The 23,261-nt window shown below is 37.6% G+C and overlaps 1 protein-coding gene across 1 annotated transcript in view; it reads left to right on the top strand.

Annotated features, from left to right (window-relative positions):
• Nucleotides 1-23,261, top strand: part of cdh7a (cadherin 7a) — an 88,003-nt gene that overhangs the window by 33,596 nt on the left and 31,146 nt on the right. Inside the window, 5 exon segments of the mRNA XM_026941430.3 lie at nt 7,882-8,001; nt 13,721-13,888; nt 14,877-15,064; nt 18,648-18,901; nt 20,242-20,378. Of these exon segments, the coding sequence (XP_026797231.2) occupies nt 7,882-8,001; nt 13,721-13,888; nt 14,877-15,064; nt 18,648-18,901; nt 20,242-20,378 (867 nt within the window).

Raw genomic sequence — 23,261 nt, 5'->3', positions numbered from 1 at the left:
TTGATTAAGATCCACAAAAAGAAGGGAATTTGTGTGTGCAGTTAGCAGACACGTTGCAGGCGACTTACAAAAAATAAGTCTGTATAGCCAAGTGAAAATGAAACATATCAAGAATAATGCTGATTAAAGGAGGAGAAATACGCTAAAAACCTGTTCTGAATACAACACTAGCTTCGAACAAATACAGTCATGAGTGTGTGTTCTGTTTCTAAGGTAAATAAAAAGCTCTTTAATACTGAGATAGTTTCAAGAATTGTAACAAAATGGAGGATTGATTTTATCTTAAAATGGCAGAAACGGTTTCCTCAAATTTAATACCTGCCCTTCAGTCTTCAACTACACACAACTTCTCTATTCTTGAATTTCTGTGACTTTTAGGCTTTTAGACAGTGCAGGTGCTAAATTAATATATTTATACTGACTCCGCCTTCTATTTGCATATTTATATAGAAACACCCCAAATTGCGTATTCATTAAAGCAAACATGCAAAACGGATGTGCTTTTTCCTGAAGTAAAAAAATAATACCCTGTTACTAAATCAGCTTGAACATTTACTGCTTGTTTATTTATTCATTTATTAATTAATTAATTTATTTACTTACTTACTTATCAATTATGAAGGTTGTGAAGTTTTTACACACACAAATCTAAGCACATTTTAGTAAATCAGACTCCAGGTTTGCACCAATTGAGCAGAAACAGCAGTACTAAAAACACACACACACACACACACACACACACAACATTAGCTATAAAGCAGTCAAAATGCGAAACAAAACAAACAGAATAATCTAATTTCAGAAGCTGGAGACAATTAACTTGCAATGAACTGCAGAGTAATAGAGCACGGAATGAGGGTCAACATCTCCTGCATCAGGGCAGGTGAAACACAAACACACACACACACACACATACACACACACACACACACACACACACTCACACACACACTGAGAAAAGAGTGCTGAAGATGGGCCGTGACTCATCTCTGCTGAGCGTCTAATGCCTCACCATGATGTGGCTCTTAAATCCTGATGAGTTTGACCTTGGTATTGACTTCCTGTTCAAATACACAGGTAAAGTGCAAACTCATATTTGTAGAATATTCTGGAAAGCAGAAGAGTTTATTCACTCTGAAAAATGTTTTATGTAGGAAACTGAGCTCTATTACAACTGTATTCAGTTTGCTGCAGTTGAACGCTTTTGTGATTATGCTTAAACGCAGATGGAAATTGTTTGTACCTTTGTGCAGATGCGCGTTTGCTAAGAAGCGCTACGTATCTGTGTCACAGTACTCTCTTTAACACACACTCATCGACATTCTTTCCCGGCTCAGAAGTGGCTACTTGAAGCACAAGGAGATTTTTCAGTCCCTGGGCAGGAAGAGCAGCGCAGCTGAAAGTGAAGATTTGTCCCATGTGTTTTCCATAATTTACACAGGTTTATATCAGATAAAAAACTTCACTAGCAAGTGGAATAAAGCTGTTATTCTTTTGCCCTTACTTATACTTATATGAGTTGATGAAGTAACAGAGTAGGTCTTAAGATCAATTATCTGACAAGGGTGTGTAAAAAAAAAAAAAAACAAGCACAGTGTGTCAAAGACGTCTGAAGTTGTTACTGTCCAATCACAATAATTCCTCCCATTTATAGATTAAATAAATATTTTCATACACAATTCTGAACTAAAAATTCCAGCCAGATTTACAAAACTTATGCTAACACTGTTTTTCTTTATACTCACATACGTACATTGATAAACACCAATCAGTTGTTCATGGTACGGCTGATTTACTTTTAGCCACGCCCACAAAACTCCATAATAGGCACAGCTTACCGAAAGCTGAAAACAACAAGATGGGGACTAATACGGCGCTAGGGCTGGATGATACACTATCAATATCGTGATTAATTATGTCAATATCGTGATTCATTATGTTTTGTCTTATTGTGGGTATTGCGATAAATTCATTATAAATGTTTTATGTTTTTTAAATAACACTTCAGCAGATTTGATGAAGTTCTCTACTGATCTGAATCTTTAGATTTGTAAAATGTTCATTTTGACAGATTTGTTTTGACATTTATTTTTAAGGTTTATTTAAAAATTGGATGCAGCATCATTATTTTGCTGGCAGAATAATGTTTGTTACCATGAATCGTCAAAATTTCCTGAAATTTTCTGATATGATATTTTTGTAATAGCATCCATCCATGTATAGGGTGCCATTACTTTAGTCCTGTTTGAATGGCTAGTCTTATTTGTTTCGTTTTGGATCGCTTTCTTCAAGTCATTGATTTAGATCTAGTTTTTGAATCCTTGATTCTGTCCATAATGCTTGATTCTGATTCATGATTCGTGATTCATGATTCTTGACTCAAGGCTTTAAAACAGGTTGTAAAGAATTAAGGCATTACCCGATTACTAAACTTTACTCATAAATAGTCAGAAAAAGAGATGATACTTGCACTCTGGTCGCCGTTTGTTTGGCACTGTTTAGCCATGCAGAGCGAATAAAAGCTGACAGTCAGAAGCGCGAGTCGACACGCTGTTTTATAAACGTAATTAACATGCTGCCCACCAGCAGCCGTCCAGACCTGGGAGCAAAGCCATTAGCCTCTGCTGAAGCAGGTGACCCCGCTCTCACCCACTGCTCCCGCAGATCAATTTAAAATCATTACGCCCGAGCACTGATGAATGGCTCTGATTAACGGGAGAATGATTAATTTAATTTGGTAATTAAGGAACAGGAGATTGTTTATGACTGCAGACCTTTCGTGGCACCTCGACACATCACTCGGACTCCCAGAGTGGAAATTCATAACAGATGCTTATGAGAGCAGTCCCACGTGCCCGGTCATTTTTCACAGACAACGGCGTTATTAAGATGCTTAAAACATCATTGTCGGGCTCCTGAGCGCCTGATGTTTTCCGTCTTGCTGTTATTGAATTCCATTAGCAGCTGGAATTGAGCTGCACTTGGATGAAATCAAACCGAGAACGTTCGAGTGTGTGCAAAGGAGAAATAGCATTATAGCGCAGACATTAGATTTGTACTGATTAGCTAATCATGCAGACAAGCTGTACAACAGCCGGAAGATTGGATGTCATTCTGATCTCATAGAAAATCTGTAGGAATTCTAAGACTGATCTGAAGTCACAAGAAAAGCTGGTAAGTGCTAGCTCCATTCTTTCCACTTGGTTTATGAGAGAATGTTGGAACTACACACTGTTCTTGCTCAGAACCAAACAACAGCTCACATTCACAAAACCATAAATCACATTTTAGTGAAAGAAATAATAAGCTTTATTGGTAACACACCACTTAAGGCCATAAGTTTCTACATAAGCCCTTCATGACTATTGATATAAAGGTACATAAGCATTGGTTAATACGTCAGTTGTCTAAGTAGCTGTATTTTCCCAAAAATTGTGATAATTTATATAACACTTATCTAAAGACCTGTATTTTTTATAAAGATACATGAAACTTACATAAGCCCTTCATGAATTGTGATATAAAGCTACATAAGGTTTTATTAATGTGTCAGTGGTCATAATGGCTACTTTTTCCAAAAAAAAAAAAAAGTTAATTTGTGATAACACTTCACTAAAGGCCTGTATTTTTTAGAAAAGGTACATGAAACCTCCACAAGCCCTTCATGACTACTGATATAAAGCTACATAAGCATTTATTAATGCATTAGCTATCAAAAAGGCTGCTTTTTCATGACTAATTGTAATTGTACATACTCAACATATGTGATGGAGAAGTATTATAAGGAGTATGCCTTTTTTTTCAGAGAGCACAATGAAGTGGTGTAATTAATTTAAAGCATAAATCCACACTACTTTAAGTGGAAACCTGCAGAAAGAAAATTGTTATGAAAGAAAAACGACAAGATTGCTTAATCCTTTAATCCTGTTAAAATCAGCGTCTTTATAAATTGCACCATCAATTCTTTATAATCTACTCATACAGCTGGTTCTCCACTCCACTCCTGATTATCCACAGCTTTTTGTTTTTTAATGATCTGGCTCAGGAAGGGTTTTAGCTTGTGAAGTGCTTCAGATGAATTCTGGAGTGAGTTTGCAGGACAGTGTGTCCACAGCAGTGGATTTGAGAAACCCTGCAGTAAAGGAGATCCAGCATTGTTGAATTAAAGCCTGATTTCCTAACAATCCTCATAACCGCGACCCGAATGAACCTCAGCTTTTTCTGCAGCATGTGCCATTTACAGGGTTAAATAAAAATGCCATTTGTGGCTTCCACAGGATTTTGTGCAACATGTAAATCATAATAATTTGCGGTGAATTCGAAATTTCCCGAAGCTGTGAATCTCTTTAAGGAGTGGAAAATTTCTTAAAATGTGAAAGAGTCAGATTTTTGCCTAATAGTGCTGCTGGTTTGTGGGCACAAAAATGCACTGCTGGTTTTCAACACTGTAAAAAAAATGACCTTATAAACATACGATAAGGATTTCTGGCAGCAGAATTGTCAGGTCATTACCATAATGAATATTTACAGCATTCTCACAGTCATGACAGTATTACAGTGTATTTTTTCTTCGTTTTTCTCCCCAATTTGGTCATTTGGCGATCATACAACAGCTACTCAGAGCAGCAAAACACACTCGGAGGAAATCGCTATCCGCCCTCTTCTGCATACACGAGCTCATTCGATTGGCTAGTGTCACTAATAGTCTGATTAAAATGTGCTCATTAAAGCAACCATTTCATTTCAGGTCTCAAAAATCTTGAAAATTAAAAGTTATAATAATGATGATGATATAGAACATAAATAACTATGTATAAGATAGAAGGGTATCAAGAAAAAACATTTTCGAAAAGAAAGATGATACTACTGTTGAAAAACAAGAGATAATTACGTGAAGAAAAGAAATTAGCCAGATTGCATCATTGTTCCTATGGTGACAAACGCCATGTGCTCATGTTTGTTGTTCTTTCTGTTTTGGTCCTGTCTCCGCCCCCTGCTCCATCATTTGCTCGTTACCTGATTGTGTCCACCTGTATATTGTGTATTAGTTCTTAATTAGTTTGCTCATTTACGTTGCGAAGTCTTATCATGCATTTGTATGTTTAAGTCTGAGTTTGTTTCTGTGTTCTGGTTTCTTGGTTTCGTATCTTGCTTGTTTTCTTTATCTTTTTAAAATACGGAGTATCTGTTTTTGTTGTCTATCCCTGACTGAAGTAATGATGATGATATTTGGTTAATAACATTACTATACCATGTTTATATAATACCACACACTTGATACACACGTTACAGATTATAGGTATACTATATTAGCGGCTAGTTTCTTGAAGTATGATACTTCATATGAATGAATTTGTTATAAGAAAGTACAAACACTATCCTTGCACCTAACCCTGAATTTCACCTTTGTAAACTCGATTTTTTTGCAAATTGTTAGTCTTACTTAAGTCGTAAAAAGTCTTCAAAGTCTTACTTAAAACAGCTCTTTCGAATTGTGATGATTACAGCAATAGCTGCAGTATGAACTTCCTCATTATCTACAGAGGCCTTACCTACATAGTGAGCTTTATGCCCTTTTGTCCTGCTAGCTCTATATAAATAGAGCGTAATGCCATTGTTTATTGCTGTGCATTAGGTAATAAGGACGAAGGAGCTCTGAATCTTCGATATAAGAGAAATGAAATCTGATAGGAAGCAGTCCAGTGGAGCACATGGCACAGGATTTCAGCTCCGTCCCATTTTTTTTTTTCTTGCGGGTTTATTCCCAGCGGCGCTCTCCAGATGTTTGCGGTTTCAGATATGACACAAACCGGGCCTGTCCCCAAAGGTCTTATTTAGTCCTTTTTACGAGAAGACATGTTAAAGGGTAATCTGTGCTTCTCCCGAGGAGCACCACAGCCAACACCGGCCCATAAATCGTGCTCAAATGAAGGCTCGGCACTTTCCATTAAGACGCTTTACAGCTTAAATAAAATCTATCTGGGAATTATTATCCAGGCAGCCAGGCAATATTAAACTTGCCTTTTGCGGTCTCACACCCGAGCCAGACGTCTGTGCTTGGGTTTTAAAGGACGAGTTATGCACAAGGGACATTTACATTCATCCAAAGGAAGCACATAGTCGAGAAATGGAAGGTTAAGGCTTAAGAGTTGAGGGGTTTGAAGTCACAACCTTCAGGTCATTAGGACACAACCTTAACCTCTGCTTTATCGCTCCAAACTGAAATGCTTATCTGATAATCTTTTGAAACGTTTAGAATTGTGAACACAGCACTGAGCCATGACAGTCATAAAACCCAAAACACAACTGAAAAGGCAGATGTAAGGTTTTAATTATTTGTGTCCTTGTGTGCTTTGTGACTTTGTCTCGGCCAAGTGCTGATTTCACTGAACATGTGGAAACAATCAGGGAGAAAGAAAAAAGGCAGAATAAGATGCACGACGCACAAGCATGTAGCCCACAGCCCAGATTTTTCCAGCCTTGACATACTCATCTACTTTCAGGGCTCCGCGGCGATTAAAGTGCCTCACTCACACCTGCATGTATATATTAGATGTATTAGGGTTCTTATGATTTCTTTTCGCCCATCCTTCATGCTGTGGCGCTGTGGGTGCCTTTGACTTTGTAACTATATATAGCTGTTTTAAAGGATGAATTCTGCAAAATTACAAAATGGTCGCTTTAAGAGAAATGTACTTGATCCAAAACATGTTTGGTGGCTGATGTTTGCCTCATGGGGCTTGTAATGGAAATCTATCTCACCTCAAATCTGTAGTGTAAATATGTGTGGTTTAGGACACACTGGGACTGCCTGTAGTCTATAAACGTGAACAAAACTTCACCGTGTAGCCAAATATAATATGGTATGTTACGGGGTGACCATCTTGGACAAATGTCCAATTTACACACACACAAAAAAAGCTCAGCTTTAATTCTAAGCTGTTTCCAGTTTTCCTGTAAAGTTCGATACCCTGATTCGTACATTTTTGTATCTAAACCATTCAGATATGTGAGGAATAAAACACTGTGTGTCATGCAGTTATAGCAAATTAATCCACAACAGGATGGTGTGATGAAGCAGAGTTACTGAAGTTGATTATTTTCAGCTTGTCCCAAGTTTTTGCTCCTCATACACCACAGCCAACAATTTGCCAACGATTACAATTTTTATTTCCTTAAGAATGACACATTATACTTTTTATCCATTTATAGTTACAGTTACAATGTTATGGAACGTTTGTGAAATAAGTTCCTGTTATCACTTAGCTTGATGTTACGTTATGTTACGTTATAGATCTTGATATTAATAAGACAATAATGTAGCTTGTCATGTTACAGAGAAACCACAGGGCGTAAACTGCTGGGTCCTGAGGATGTCGGAAAACATGATTACAGCTTTACCTCGGACTGTTACAAAGCACTGACACTGGAGACTCCTTCCATAAATGTTAAATAAACTTCTCCTTACAGAAAATTTCTCCATATCAATGAATACGCGCATTTTTAATCTGTTTATGTGGCATGTCCGCTATACAAATCTCCCTGTGAATGAGCTGTTGCTATAGAAACGATAACGTTTTAAAACTAGCGCAATGATATACAATAAACCTATGATTCACAGCTGCAGTACTTTCAGACCTGCAGTTATAGATTGTTTGTATTTAAGTTTATTGCCATACCAGCTTCAATGGCTATTCCATGGCAAAAATAATGACATTAATCAAAAATTCAGTAAAATTCAGCTTATAAAAAAATCTAACATTTCTGTGCAACATGACAGCTCTATAAAAAAAAAAATTCATCAATGGCATAATAATCAAGCTAAATGTGTTAAACGTGCCAGACTAAATCTAAAGGCGGCTGTTGTTGTCGTCTCCACAGGTACGTCGGTGGTGGAGGTGAAGGCAACGGATGCAGATGATCCCACATACGGCAACAGCGCCAGAGTCGTCTACAGCATCCTGGAAGGCCAGCCGTATTTCTCAGTGGAACCCAAGACAGGTACAAACAGCAACACAACAACAACACACTGGTAAACAGTGTTCTGGGTTTGGGAATACTAATGTGCTGACAGGGTTCCACACCTCGCCTCTTCAGTCTCATGAGGAAAGAGGACCGAGAGGTTTGGGATAATGGGATAAAATTTGGGATAAAATAAAATAATGGGATAAACTTTGCTGATGTGAGGTAATTTCAGCGTTTGAGATGTAAAGACAAGAGTTTCAGGCTTTATTAGTGAAATAAATGCGATAAATAAATTGTTATTATCACTATTATAAAGCCTGAAAGCTCATCACATGCAGTAAACTTCAAAAACAAAATTAACTAAAGATTGCTCATACATAGCCCAGTGCAAAAGTTTGCACACCCTTAGGATAAAAAATGACAATAATATGTGGAAAATATAAACATTAAGTGTGTTAGTGTGAAATAAAAATGGTCACATAGCATATGTTACAAGTCAATTAAAATCAAGTTCTTTTGTAAAGAATCTTTAAAAATAACAAATGTTGACCAAAGTGATGTACAAAAGCTCATATACAATCACTCAAGTTAATAAAGTGACAAATTGATTAAAAAAGAATACTGACATAAAGAAAAAGAAAAAATTAAATAAATAAAAAATTATTCTAGTTTTTATTATTATTATTATTATTATTATTATTAGGGGGCCAAGCACCGAAGGTGTGTAGGCACCCTATTGTTATTCTACCTCTTCTTCTTCTTATTATTATTATTATTATTCTGGCTAGGGTGTCTATGGCAGCCCATAGAACCATCAGGTAAAAAGTTGTGAAATTTGCAGTATCTCAGCAAAAGCTTTGTGCACTGACACAAAACTTGGTAGGCATCTTCAGGACCATGACCTGAAGCTCTGCAACAAATTTCATGCCAAAAAGTTACAATAACATGCCGAAAATGCTTCCATTTAAGTGCCATGTTTGCTACTTCTCCTCTAAATTTTGTCCACTCTTCACCAAATTTGGCTCACATCATCTGAGACCTGTCTAAAGAAGAGTTATCAAAGGAACTTGATATGCAAAACCGTTCTCCCATAACTGACTGGCAAATGCATCAAACAGGATGATAGGCTGTATCTCAGTAAGACATTTGCATATTGTCATGAGACATGATCTTCAGGACCCACAAAAAGTTTAATGACTGCACAGTCTGTGGTCAAAAACTGTGGAAACTTCCATGGTGTTCCTAATTTAATTTTAAGAACTTGTGCTAAATTCACAGTTCTACATTCCTAATTGTACATTCCTATAAATCCCTGGGGTAAGCTGAAGTGAATGCTCATCAGCATCTGAATTTCAAGAGTACTTCCTCTTTGCCAATTTGAAATTCATTGGAACTTGTTTCATGACTTACAAAAGTTATGAAATGATTTTTGATATTTTATATAGTTTTCCATATTTTATATACTTGAATCCCTTTGCCTGAAGTTATGGCCCTGCTTTCCTGTGATTGCCTAGGTAACAATTTTGAATGTGTGGCTCACCGAGTCTGGGTGCTTGGCCCCCGAAAATGCTGCTTGCAGCTTTAATTATTATTATTATTATTATATCTATCTTATAAACTTTGTTACTTCGGATATACAATATAATTTTTTTAAAATTAAATTAGCCTGCTGCTTCATTACATTAATCAAGTGAACTATTGTAAATATAAACACGATTAATAAAGAATTAAATACATAAGCCACTAAACAGACATTGATCAAGATGATGAGCTTGTGATTTAGTCGATATAAAAAAAGTCTAACAGAAGATAATTAACTAACTTTATCTCAGCTTGACAATACTGCAGTAATTTCTTTGTAAAGAAAATTCGTAATCATAATTACGATGATTAAAATATGAGTAATTGTGCAGCTCAGGTACATGATTAATAAAAAGCAGGTGACTGTAAAAAAAAAAAAAAGAAAAGAATAGGAAAAGTGTAGATAGAGAAAATACAGTGAGGATAAACAGTGATTTGAGTAAAAGCTCGATTTGGAGCACAGCCTGTGAGAAATGTTTTCGGAGCATCTGTTGTTGTCTGCAGTCCTCAGCCGTGAACATTGACGTGACCCGACGTGTCTCGTGCGTTTGAGCGGGAATCTCATGATAGAGCTTTACTCGGGGTCGTGATACGTCTGTCTCACAGGAGCTGGATCGTGGGAGGAAATAATGCAGTTTGAGCAACGGTGACAGCTCATACACTCCCACAGCGAAATCTCACAAACACTCTCCCACGTCTCTGGATGGGGGGTCTCGCTGGACACGGCAGGGAGAGAAACAGAAGTGTAAATATGTGGAGGAGTGTGAGGTTCGGAGCTGGCAGGGATATAACAAGAGAAAAATCTTCACTGTAGCATCAAATGCTGAGAAACTAGAGACAGGACACAAAAACAGGAGTTACTTTTACCCCGAAACTGATTATTCTCCAACAACTGCAGTGTTTTATTCCTCTTATACTACAGCAAGTTGACGAGGTTCATCAGGCAAGTTAGATCCTGTCGTCACTCACATTATAGCAGCAGCAGTTCCCTCATGTTCTCTTTTTCTCTCTCTTGATGTTACTTAGCTTGTCATGTTTCCAAGAAGCCGCAAAGCGTAACCTCCTCTGTCCTGAAGATGTCAGAAAACTAAGTTACATCTTTAACTCTGACACTGGAGACTCCTTCCATAAATGTTACATGAAGGTCTCCTTATAGAAAACCTATAGAGCATGCACGATACGCGTCCCTGTGTACATTGTTACTATAGAAACGATAACGTGTTAGAACAAGTGCATTAATATAAACCTGTAAACCCTTTCAGAGCTATAGATTAATAAAGATTAATTAATTAAGATTAATCAACACCTTCTGACCAATCAGATTCAAGCATTCAGCATTGCAGAGGGATAAATAAATATAAATGTAAAGCTTGGGTGAACATTTCCAACCAAGATGTTTATAGACTGTATAGAAAAATGGTATGATTTATGACAAATTTATTAAATAATCTAAAGAAGCTTTGACATATATAATAAATCTGATTCCCAGTTGTGACCAAGACGAAACATTTGAATGGCAACTCACTTAAACAATGAAAGACTTGAATCTTACTATGGGATATTTGATAAAACAAAGCTGAACGCTACCTGAAAATATTATTAATTTATAGCTAGAAAACAAGAAACAAATTAACAACTGACCAACGGTTTACATCTAGTGACTTAAGTCAAATGATATAGCTATAATGTGATTGGTGCTCCTTTTTATATTGTGTACTCTTTCAACAAACATTATCTTTAGATTAAAAAACACAAAGTACTAAACGATGTAGCTAGCCTGATTCAAATCTGAAAATGAAAACACAACACTTGGCTCACCAAGCGTCTCTTACATATTATCTATGCATATACGTAAGTAGAAAAGAAATGTGGGTGTGTTCACGTCCGTAGCTGTTCAAACAAGGAGAACAAAGCTACACAAAGCAAAAGCAAATGCCAAAATTATGAACCGCAAACTCGAAAGCTATGAAGAATGCTCAAAGCTGGAGAAGCCCAACGTCCTTCCAACAGAGCAGCAGACCTCAAGCCTGATTATCCGGTGGAAATTAGGTCTATTAATGATTATTGACAGGTCCTTCACTACTGCCAGACCACCTGCAACTGATGGAAGAGCGCAAGAGAAGAGAAAACAGTAAAGTGTCTGAAGTGATTAAGACCATGGCATTGAAGCTGCTGTTTTGATTCACACTTCCAGAGATGGCTGTCTGAACCTGACAATCGTCTCCAGGGTTTGGACACCATTCCTCAAATATCTGTCGGATTTGACATTTGAGTTTCTCATAGCCTAGTTGCCTCCCCTCACCCTGACCCCATCAACAGCTCTGTTTTTTCTAGTTTTATTTCTTTAGAAAGATTTTTTTTTGTTTGACCAATTTTCTCCCAAATTAGTCCTAGCCAATTTCTACCCGTACTTGCGTCTCCCTTGTCGCAAAACAACTAGCAAGCCAAGAGGGCCAATTATCATCCAAAGCTCTCTGAAACTCTTAGCCAAGGAACCAAGGATAGTTGTGATAGCTTTGGGATATGAATGTAGGATCTGACTCTATAGGCAAATCTCAAGCACCACCAAGTCGCACCACTAGACGAACATTTCTTCTAAAATGTTCTGGTTCAATGAAAGCACAGACAAGACTTCCTCTTCCCCACGATCTAAAGCCACCACCTTTAGAAAAAGGCCACAGCTACAGCCTGAGTCGGGTTTGGACAGAATTTTGTTAGTCTATAGTTTGGTCTGGACAGAATTGTATAAGGCCAACCCTGCAGTCCACATTTTAGGATTTACTGTATGTACAGTGTACAGTGTATATAAGAGAATAGATGTGAGTGGGATTGCTTCAGAAACATAAAATTCATTTGAATGACTTTTATTCGTGACTGATATCCATTTCTATTTTGTTTAGTGTTCATGATGATTTGGTGGTTTGGTGTTGAAGATGATTTCGACAGGCTGGAGCCAGGATTCCTTCGATTTATGTAGGATTTTATTCGGTTTTGAACAGAATTCGATAGGTCTGTAGTCAGCTTTGGACAGAATTTTGTCTTTTGTTAGGCTATGGTTGATTTTTGACAGAGTTACTTTGTAAAGCTGTAGGTGGTTTTGGACAGAATGCTTTCTCAGGCTAAAGTTGATTTTTGATTAAATGTTTCTTGAGCTATAGTTGGTTTTGGCCAGAACTTTTTCTCAGGCTGTAATCGGTTTTGGATGGAATTTTGACAAAATTTAGGTTGAGAAACTTTACAACCCTTAAAAAGCTTCTCGGTTGTCCCTCTAGAGGAAACCATAAAGTTATATGTAAAACACTACAACAAAATTTTTCCCTATTACAAAGGGGTCCAAGTAGAAGTCTTTTTGGAGGCTTAGAACCCTAAATTATCCAATGATCCAACCTTAAAGAGCTCTTGATGAACCCATTTTTAAGAGTGCAGTGTTCAGATTTCAGAGTTCACGTTGTGGGTTGGTTCAGGCTTAAACAATGCGTTCTCAGTCTATTCAAACTTTCAGGAAAGCTCTAAGTTGATGGCATATGGATGGAGCTAATGCTACAGGTTACATCCTGATTACAGAAAAAAGACATCCACATATGGTGTCTGTCAGCACAGGCAGTTCATGGCCGTTTATTAGACTCCCCTTTTCAGTGTATAGACTAATTTTAGAAAATTTGTTCCCTCAGCATGTGGTAGCAGCACAGAACAAATAGCAGCGTCTATTGATTAGGGTTTAACTGAGCAGTCTAAGCTCAGGACGGATAAAGGGTCGCTTAATGGCAGGGGAATTAGTCATCAGGCGAAAATGCCAAAACCAACAAAGATCAGGAGAGAAAATTAATTCTGGGTGAAGCAAAGACATTAGTAAAGATCATCGAGAGCTATTATTATGATATGCTTTTCATGAAGGATAAAGCACGACTTTATAAGAAGATAATCCTGTTTTAATTATGACAAGCCTTCATCTTGGTGAAGATTTAAAGTCTGTTATCCGTTTAGCGGTCCAGCATGCACTGAATTTGACCCCGATTATTATTATTATTATTATTATTATTATTATTATTATTATTATTATTATATTGGAGCAAAGCTTCAAGCTTGTCCCTGCCTTTTGTTCCAGACTACATTTAACCCGTATCTATTCATTTTATAGCAATAACACTGTAAAGATTATAATATGATGTTGCAGGTATCGTGAGGACGGCGCTGCCCAACATGGACCGCGAGGCGAGGGACCAGTACCTGCTCGTCATCCAGGCTAAGGACATGGGAGGCCAGATGGGTGGCCTCTCAGGAACCACGTCCGTCACCGTCACCTTAACCGACGTGAACGATAATCCTCCACGCTTTTCACGAAGTACGCGAAGTCACACATCTTATACATCAGTGCTGCTTGTGATGTGTTTTCAATCCCAAACAAAGCTTTAGTTATAAAATTGTTAGTTGTGAAGTTGTAGCTGTAAAAGCTGAATGTTCTCTGAATGTTCTCTGAATGTTGTATTTCAGTTTCCAGAGTTTCCAAATGCGATCATTTCCAAAGTTATAATTGCTTCTCCAATGGAACACCAGATTATTTTACAAATTCACATTATATATTATATATTATTATTAATTATATATACATAATTACAGTATAGGCTTATTAAATGCCTTGTATGATGTGTGTTGGCTACAGAAAACTTCGACACAGCTACAACATGAAGTATAAGGAAGCGGTTGCATTTAATAATGTTATTCTCATGAGCACATTTATTATGTTTCATACACTTAATGAGCGTAATATTAGTGACTGTCTCATCGTGAGGTGTTATCAGGTGTGCTAGTTACAGCTAGCTAGTATTATATTAGCCTAATAAAATACAAAAAAAAAGTTGTTTTTCCCAGTGAATGAAACATTTTGTTTAAGTACAAAATAATATCACTGTAACTGAAAAAGATTTTTCAGTGTTGCTTTTTTTTTATTTACTTTTTCCAACTCTGAGGAATTCATGATGTTTCCATGATGCTGTTGTGTTTGCATTTTTAAGCACTTAAGGAAAATTCAAGGCATGTTTTTTTTTAAAGGAAAGCATCCATAAAAGCTCCTTCAGATGATCTTATTTTATTAATTGAACATGAAATTGAAATTTGAATGTGTCTTTTTGTCTCAAAAACGTGTAATAAATGCTACAGGGAGCTGCAGTGTTAGATCTAACACGTCAAATGATTATATTTTTCCCAATACTGTTAGCTCGGCTAATATAGCAGGGAGCAGAGGGGACACACGACACCGCAGCCTAGATGATAAGAGAAAGCAGAAATAGCATCATCAATAATTTTGTGTGTGTGTGTGTGTGTGTTTGCAGAATCCTATCAGTTCAGCGTGCCCGAGTCGCTGCCTGTGGCTTCCGTGGTGGCCAAGATAAAGGCCTTGGATGCAGACGTGGGCCCCAACGCTGAGATGGAGTACAGAATTATCGAAGGAGACGGCCTCGGGGTTTTCAGGGTCGAGCCAGACAAAGACACTCAGGAAGGAGTCATAACTCTGCTGAAGGTAAGTCGCACACCGGCCGCGTGATCGCGCAGCTCATTGCACATGGAAAATGAAGCACTTTTTCAGACCGAGTATGAGTACGAGTATTTTGGTGAAAATGAAAATGAGCAACCTGTTGTCAGCATATTAAGCTATCGGCGACATTACAGAATATTTTATGTAGCTTGTTGATGTATGTCGCTAACTCTTCAGACGGTGGCCGAACCGAGGCGTATCAATGAGCGTGGTCATTAAAAATACCAACAATTGCATCTTGACAAGTGTAGACCCTGGTGAGTACACATCTCAGTGCTCAGTGCTCGCAGAAGTGAACTGTTTTTTCGCACTTTCTCAGTTGCACACTTGCTTCACTGCTCCATGCTCCACTGCTCCATGAACACGCAATTCACGGGGTCTAGTGCTCATCTTTAATGACCACGCTCACCGATACTTCTCCGAACACACAGGTCGTCGTCCTCACACTCGATTAAAGATAACAGTTTACATTGCGTAAGATGTTTTATCAGGTGACTTGTGTTGTAGGAAGATGCTGCAGTTCCTGTTCATATGCAATCTGCTTTGTTCAGTAATCATAATGAAATACGTTCAGATCGCTGTCATTTTGTGTCGTCTGTTCAACGTACACTAGGACAACATCACATCGGATGTTGGTATCAGAGTAATTTTTACAAGTACGTGTATGAGGAAATGAGCCTGGTATCTGACCGATGCCTGATACCAATATGTTTGTGGAATTACAGCTGATATTTGGCTTGCAAGAGAATCATGCAAATAGGAGTTGAAGTAATAGCAGGATTAGAGAGAGGGAGTGGTAATGGTGGAATTAGCAGAATTAGAGGAAATCATATCTGCAGATAAAGTCTGAAGGTTAATCCGAGCGTACAGTTGCCTCTGCTGCAGAGTATTTATGAGGATCAGCAGCCAAATAAGTCCCATGTGGCTTTGAGCCGCTGATAAAGTCACCAGCTGTGTCCTGGTCTGGATTTCTACACTAAATCTCAATTAACCTTACACGATGAAATTCCAGGTTGTCTCTAAAGCAACTGCGATTCGTAATTGTTTGATTAAGAGAGATGTCATTTACTCTCATGAAATTAGATATTAATTAGCAAGCTAGTTTTTGTGGAGATTTGTGTGAAATAGTAGCAATAGTGTAGATCAGTTTTCAGCCAGGATCGGTAGCTAGTTTTACGTAAGAATAATACGACTGATATGCATGTAAAATGTTTAATATAAAATCACATATAGACCAAAATTTAAGACCGAAGTGGAGTGAATCAGTCTGAATTACATTTTTAGAAACAAACAAATAAACAAACAAACAAACATTTGTAATTGTTGATATGGTGAAGTTTTGTATAAGGAGACTTTCATGGAAGGAGTCTCCAGTTTCAGAGGTAAAGCTGTAACTTTGAATTTTCTGACATTTTTGTTGAAGGAATGACCTTTTATAGCTGCTATAACGTAAGTGAGAACTAGTTTCACAGATGTTCCACAATGTTACATGTAACTAAATGGATAAATGTATGATGTGGCATCCATTAATAAATAAAAAAATTGTTAGTGTTGAAAAATTGCTTTGGTATAAGAGTGTTTGGTATAAGTTTTTATTCGTGACCCCATTTGCATCTGGAAAAACTCCAGCACTCTTTTTCGTTTTAAGCAACTTAGGTTCGTCTGCACACTTCAGCTCTCACATGTTTCTGTTTCTGAAGGTAAAATTGCAGAGCAGATTAATGATAGTGAGATCAGGGCTTGGCAGAAGACACACCATCTGTTGCAGAGCTCCTTGTTCTTTTTTTTATTCTCATCTTAGAAAATGAATAATTAGGAATATAAAATTTGTTCTTTTCCACTGACACACTACTGCAGAAGACAGGATCCTTCTGTGGATTATATTTCACCAGTAGTTTCTGCACACATGATGCTTTTCCGATACTGATACTGCAACCTTGAGTATCAGCCGTTACCCGTGCGCATCTGACACTGTCTCCTCAAAAACCACGAAACTGTCATTTTTTTTAACTTGAAGAACTTTGCAGTTAAACTCTATTGCACAAAAATGTATATAAAGTATAAATATATAAAAAATGAATCCTAACAAAAGAAGAAACAGTCACGTCTCTTTATCCAGGAACATGCCCAGTTCCAAAAATATATTTCTTTTCCAAATCCAATTGCAATCTTTCCAACTCCATGCCATTTTTTAACAGGATCAGATATCTGGTATTTTGCTGATTCTGGGCATCATCTCTACAAAAAACATAACCGTGTCTTGTCCTAAAGTTACACATGTGAACTTACACACACACACACACACACACACACACACACGACATTGTGTGAATAATAAGTGATCATGTGAAAAATCAAACCACATGACCTATATGTGAAATAAATCATGAGAAAATAAATTAATTTTGAAAAAAATTCACATTTTGAAAAAAAAACTAAATAAAACAGGCTTTAAATATGAAAAATTGACGTAAAAATAAATGACTTGTGAAAATCACATCTGAAAATGCAAAAAATGGTGTAAATATGTTTCAAAACATATGGAAGAAAATGGTGTAAATATGTGCAGTTAGGAGCTAATTTATTTAGACTGACAGAATTTGTGCATGTGTTTACAGCATGTATATAACAGCATGAGTATTTTATCAGCTCTGGGCTGAAAGGAACTCATTCTGGTCGATTGTATGATGATGTGGTCTAAATTTAGGTCGACTGAATTAAACGGGTTTAATCCAAACCTCAGGCACTCACGAACACGTCTTGGAAAGTGTTCTGTGGGTGGAAAGAGGAAAGCTTTATCGCCTTATCGTCAGGGGATTGTGAGTTCTGATCCTGATGATGCCGTGGCCTTGATGAGACTGGCCGTGACCTCTGGGTGGGAGGAGCATACTCTGCCCTACGCTGTCAATCACAGTGACATTAGCCGATCACGGGTGTCTGTGATCCTGGGTGTGCGGAAGAGGGTAGATAGCTCTCTCCTCCAAGTGTGTTACGCTGTTACTTGTGTGTAAGATTACACGTATACGTACACGTGTGTCTCAGAGGAAGCTCGTATTAGCCTTCAGTCTTCTTGGTTGGTAGTTGCCGTGTGAAAGGGTGCGTGGGAACAGGTGGGTGATCAAATTTAGGAGGAAATATGGGGAGAAAATGGTGCTAATAAACAAATCTAAAGGGGTCTGTGGAATTTATTTCACAGTTTAAACTTTACAGAAGTTTAACAAGCTTTGATTTAGCCAGTTTTGTCCTAAAGTTGAGCCTTTATATTGAAAGTCAGCGCAGGTGACAGTCGTCCATGTGGACAGGTGTGATAAATGTGCTGTATGAGAAGCTACTCCAAAAGACATTTTTGTGCATCATGTATCTCTGTCTTAAAATCGATATTTAGCTTTGACACCACAGCGCCGCGTCCAACTCCATCAGCACTCCAGTGAAATATGAGCTGTTTATCAGCTCTTTATGTTAACACTCTGATTGGCTCGGGACTCTGCTTTTGCCAGTTCGGTTGATGATTGGAATCTCTCCTCTGGTTTTTTTCTGATCTTTCTGTTTTGTCCTTTCCTTTCTCCAGGGTCTTGACTTTGAAACAAAGTCGAGTTACACTCTAAAAATCGAAGCGTCTAACAAACACATGGATCCTCGCTTCCGAGCGCAGGGGCCGTTCAGCGACACGGCGATGGTCAGGCTGGTGGTGGAGAACGTGGACGAGCCGCCGGTTTTCTCCACGCCCGTCAGCAGGATGGTGGTCTCCGAGGCGGCTAAAGTGGGCACCATCATCGGCACGGTTTCCGCCATGGACCCCGACTCCACTAACAGCCCCATCAGGTTTGGAACGCGACCTCGCACTCGGCACTCCATCATCAGGGGAAATTTGTGTCACTGTTTCCTTGTGCCTCAGAGGCTTAATTGCAGCATAAACACCCCATTTTTTTCTCTTCCTTATTACCATCACCGTTGCTGAATTACGCTGATTAGCTTTGACGGCGCATGCCGAGAGAGCACAAAGAGGATCGCTCGGCGGGGTTATTATTTCTGTCATGCCGAGCTCCTCCAGAAGTGCACCAGCGTGTTAATTGTAGAGATCGGTCTTGCTCAATGAGCTCCACGCTTGACGCCGGCGCTCCAAGATTAATGTTCACCGCTAAGCGTGTTTGGGTCACACAAGCAGGCGTGAAATTATTCTGATTGCAATTTTGATGTTGATGCAACATGGTGGTAAAAACAACAAAACATCCCATTTGGAATGAATCTTTCAAAACACCTCGAGGAAATGCTACACAATGAGCCGCATTTCAATCAGAATTCCTGGCTTCTTCAATTAATTAAACATAACCGAATGTGATACTGGATAGCTGAGCTAAATTTAGCTAACTGCTCAACATTATGTACAGTGTAGTTAGTGTTTTTATCAAAACAACTCGGGTTCATTACATTAATGTATATTCAGTTATTTATTACTTTTCATTTCAATCTAACGGTGTGTGCATTATAGCATTTCAAAGATTGTACTTACTTGACGCAGTTAAAGTCTAATTCTGAGGCAAACGTATATATATATATATATATATATATATATATATAAATGATAAATGAGAATGATGTAAGCGCAGTTAACTCTAAAAGTTTTGGCACCCTCCAGGGAAATCGGCAATATTTGTTGTAATATTGTGACCTTAGTTCTATCAAAGTGAAGAATAAATTTAGATAGAAGCATATAGGTAGATAGATAGATAGATAGATAGATAGATAGATTGTGTTAGCTAGGATAAATTACCCCTAGAGGAGAATGAGTGCATGAATGTGTGTGCATGGTGCCCGGCACTGACTTTTTAAAATTTATATAGCATGTGAGTTAATTTTTTTTTAAATTATGAAATAAAATAATTCAAATAAAATACTATTATTTCATAATATTTATTATTTTAATATCATTTTATTATTTATAACTTATTTAAAACTTCTCAGGCATTAATTTTTGCAAAACTACTGTGTAAAAAAAAGAAATAAATCATCGTGCGTAAGGTTTAATTTAAACAATGCAATTTTTGGCTGTTCTCTTAAAGTGTGCCAATACTTTCGGATTTAACTGCTAAGCCTGTTCTGTGTAACCCTGATGATCATTTCAGCTGATATTATGAATCTGATTTTCCATTTGGAAACTCCAGGTACTCGATAGACCGGAACACTGATCTGGAGCGTTTCTTCAACATCGAAGCTGCGACTGGAATCATCAGCACGGCCAAGCCTTTAGACCGAGAGATGAATGCGGTGCACAACATCACCATCCTCGCCATTGAAAGCCGTGAGTCTCGTTATTTTTTCGCTTTTTTCATTTTTCACGCTCAAACCAAACAAATCCACCGCCGAGTACAAAGAGACCGCGATCGATGCAAAGACGATGTCCGTCTTGTACTCTTTTCTTCTTTTTGCTCTTCTACAGCGTTCATAATTGAGCTTTCCAAAAGGTGGGAATGATATTTCGGTTTCCTGACAGACGGATGCTTCCTATCGCCGCGTGGAGCTCGGAGCAGCTGGGTTTCACTCGCCACAATCCCAAATTCTATTAGAATGAAATCCGCCGTACTGTAATAAGAGATAAAAATTTAAGCCTCTCGAGCAATTTCCCCATGAATATCATTACCCCGAGGCTAACAGGCTGTCACTGACCTAACAGCTGGCTCCGAGTCGCAGTAATCTACATTTCAAAACGCAAAAAAGCTACGTTTTGCAGTCCCGCTGCTGAAAATCAAACGCACATATGTTATTTTGACTCGGGACAAGCGTTGTAAAGCAGCTTTTGAACAGATGTTCAGAGCTGCTGCAATCCACTTCCTTAAACCGTGCGCCCTGTTCAGGTCCGAGTGACCCAGTTTTCATTTTTCCTAACAGTCTAACAGTGATAAATATATTTTTACATGAAATGTAGGCCAGTATGTGCTAGGCTTGTCCAATATTTTTAAAATCATTTTTATATTACAGAAAACAAATTTCGACCTTCATATGCCTGATAAAGTGTTACAAATCGTTTGGTAATAATTTCTATGAAGGCCGTATGTATATGAAGGCGTTTGCTATAAGACTACACAGGAAGCTCGGCTTCCTCTAAAATGTCCTTATATGCGGCAATACAGTGTTTACCAAACTGTCTATATTATTAATCACTCTTGGTGAAATTTTAGCAAATCAAAATATCTGATATCTCACTGCAATATCACTCTGCTCATTCATTTAACTCAAGCAAAATATTTACAATAATAATAATAATAATAATAATCATAATAATAATAATAATAATTTTCTATGGGACCTTTATACATTTAAAATGCAGCTCAGAGTATGAAGTAAAACACAAACAAACAAAAGGTTAAATATATAATATATTATATATTATAATACAGTAATATATTGTTATTATATTAATCATTATAATCATAATATTATAATTGTAATTATTTTACTACTAATAATAATAATAGTAATTGTATCACTGCTCGTCACTGGGATGGTATCCCTCAAGGGTACATTTCCGGTACCTTTATGACGGATGAGTGAATATAGGGCACCTTTAAAGTGTCTTGAAGGTTCACCATTGGTCTTTAAGCTCCAGTTGTGAGTAGTGGAGGTACATTTCATTCAGATGAAGAGTACAGGACAGAAGGACAGGAGACGCACCTTTGAGGGACGCCACAGCAGTGACAAGGATTTTGAGTGTGTTTGTTTTGCTAATAATTGCAATTAAGATTAAATATACTGTTTTTTTTTTTAAACAAACCTTATAACTGTGTTATATAATGCCATGAATCATGGATTGGAACATCTGTTTCTTGGTTAATTGGAGACATCTTCCTACGATTTTCACTCAAGTGCTCTGACTTCCTCATGTTCCTCACACACATACAGTAGATAGCTTTAATAGTGTTGATCTGAATGACCAAGAGCCATAACGGCCTTCACTAAGCCACATTTCTGTTCCATGATTGTGGACATACCTGGCTTAAATTTGCGAGGTCTAACGCATGGACTATCCATCTTTGTCAAATACGCTCAAGGTCTCCGAAATGGGTGTGGACACGGAAGATTGAAATGTCCTCTTTTATCTGTTGGCGAGAGTGAGACAGAAAATCTGTCTGAAAACCCACTTAAAAATCTCCATTTTGTCTTTGTGTAGCCTTGGGTGTAGCGTTAATGGCATTGAGAAGCACGAGGGATGAATAGCAGATTTTCATTCAATATTGGAATTTTTATATTGTAAAGACTAAATGTTTCTAAAACAGCTTTATATGCTTTCAGTTTCATGTATTTTTTCCAGCACAAAGCTCTGACAATCACTCGGTGACTCATGGGCAAGCAGTGAGTCTGTACAACATCCAATGTTCAGTGACACAAAGGTATCACAGAATGACAATAGCACAGTAAAACAGCTCAAGGCGAACACTCGGAGACGGCAGAAAAGCTCCCACACGTCCACACACACAGCCAGCGGCGTGGAATGAAGTGTCAATCCTTCAACCTATTTCACTTTTGTCCCACAAAAGTCCCACAGACTCCAGGCCGCTGGGTTCCGCGTTATAACGGAAGAAGTAATTAACGCCTCTATCAGTGTTTGTTTGAAAGTCAACTAAACAACACCAAACACCTGCATTAATTAGCTTTCATTCCAGACGTGACAAAATACGTCTACGATAACCAACTTTGATTACTGCTTTAATTTAAGAAACGAAGGCCCTCAAAGTAACGCATTAGCTAACACTAAGGATCACTAATTAACATAAACAAAGTGATTAACACTTGTATTAACTAATGTTTATTCCACCCACGAACACAAATACACCTGCATGAATTAGCATAAATTCAATCACAACATATTACTAAATAATGCTAATCAACTCGCAGCTCACTCAGAACCAGGAAAAGATAAAGGTATACACACTTAAAAAAAAGGAAATAAAATAAATAAATAAAAAAGGTGACTTGAAATTATCAATTTTTACATTAAGAATATTACATTTAGTAACATAAAAGCAACAGCACTGCAAAAAAAAAAAAATCTAATCTGATTTATAATCGAGAACTTTCGATTTTTAAAACAAAATCAAATTTAGTGTTTATGTAAGAAATAAAACACTTCGGAATGTGTTTTTATAAATAATCAATGACCTTACCGAGTGCTTTATTCCTCTTTGCC

This window comes from Pangasianodon hypophthalmus, chromosome 21 (genome assembly GCF_027358585.1).
Source record: "Pangasianodon hypophthalmus isolate fPanHyp1 chromosome 21, fPanHyp1.pri, whole genome shotgun sequence".
Classification (NCBI taxonomy): domain Eukaryota; kingdom Metazoa; phylum Chordata; class Actinopteri; order Siluriformes; family Pangasiidae; genus Pangasianodon; species Pangasianodon hypophthalmus.
Note: the sequence above shows the minus strand (reverse complement) of the source record. Positions and strands in the feature narration are given on the sequence as shown.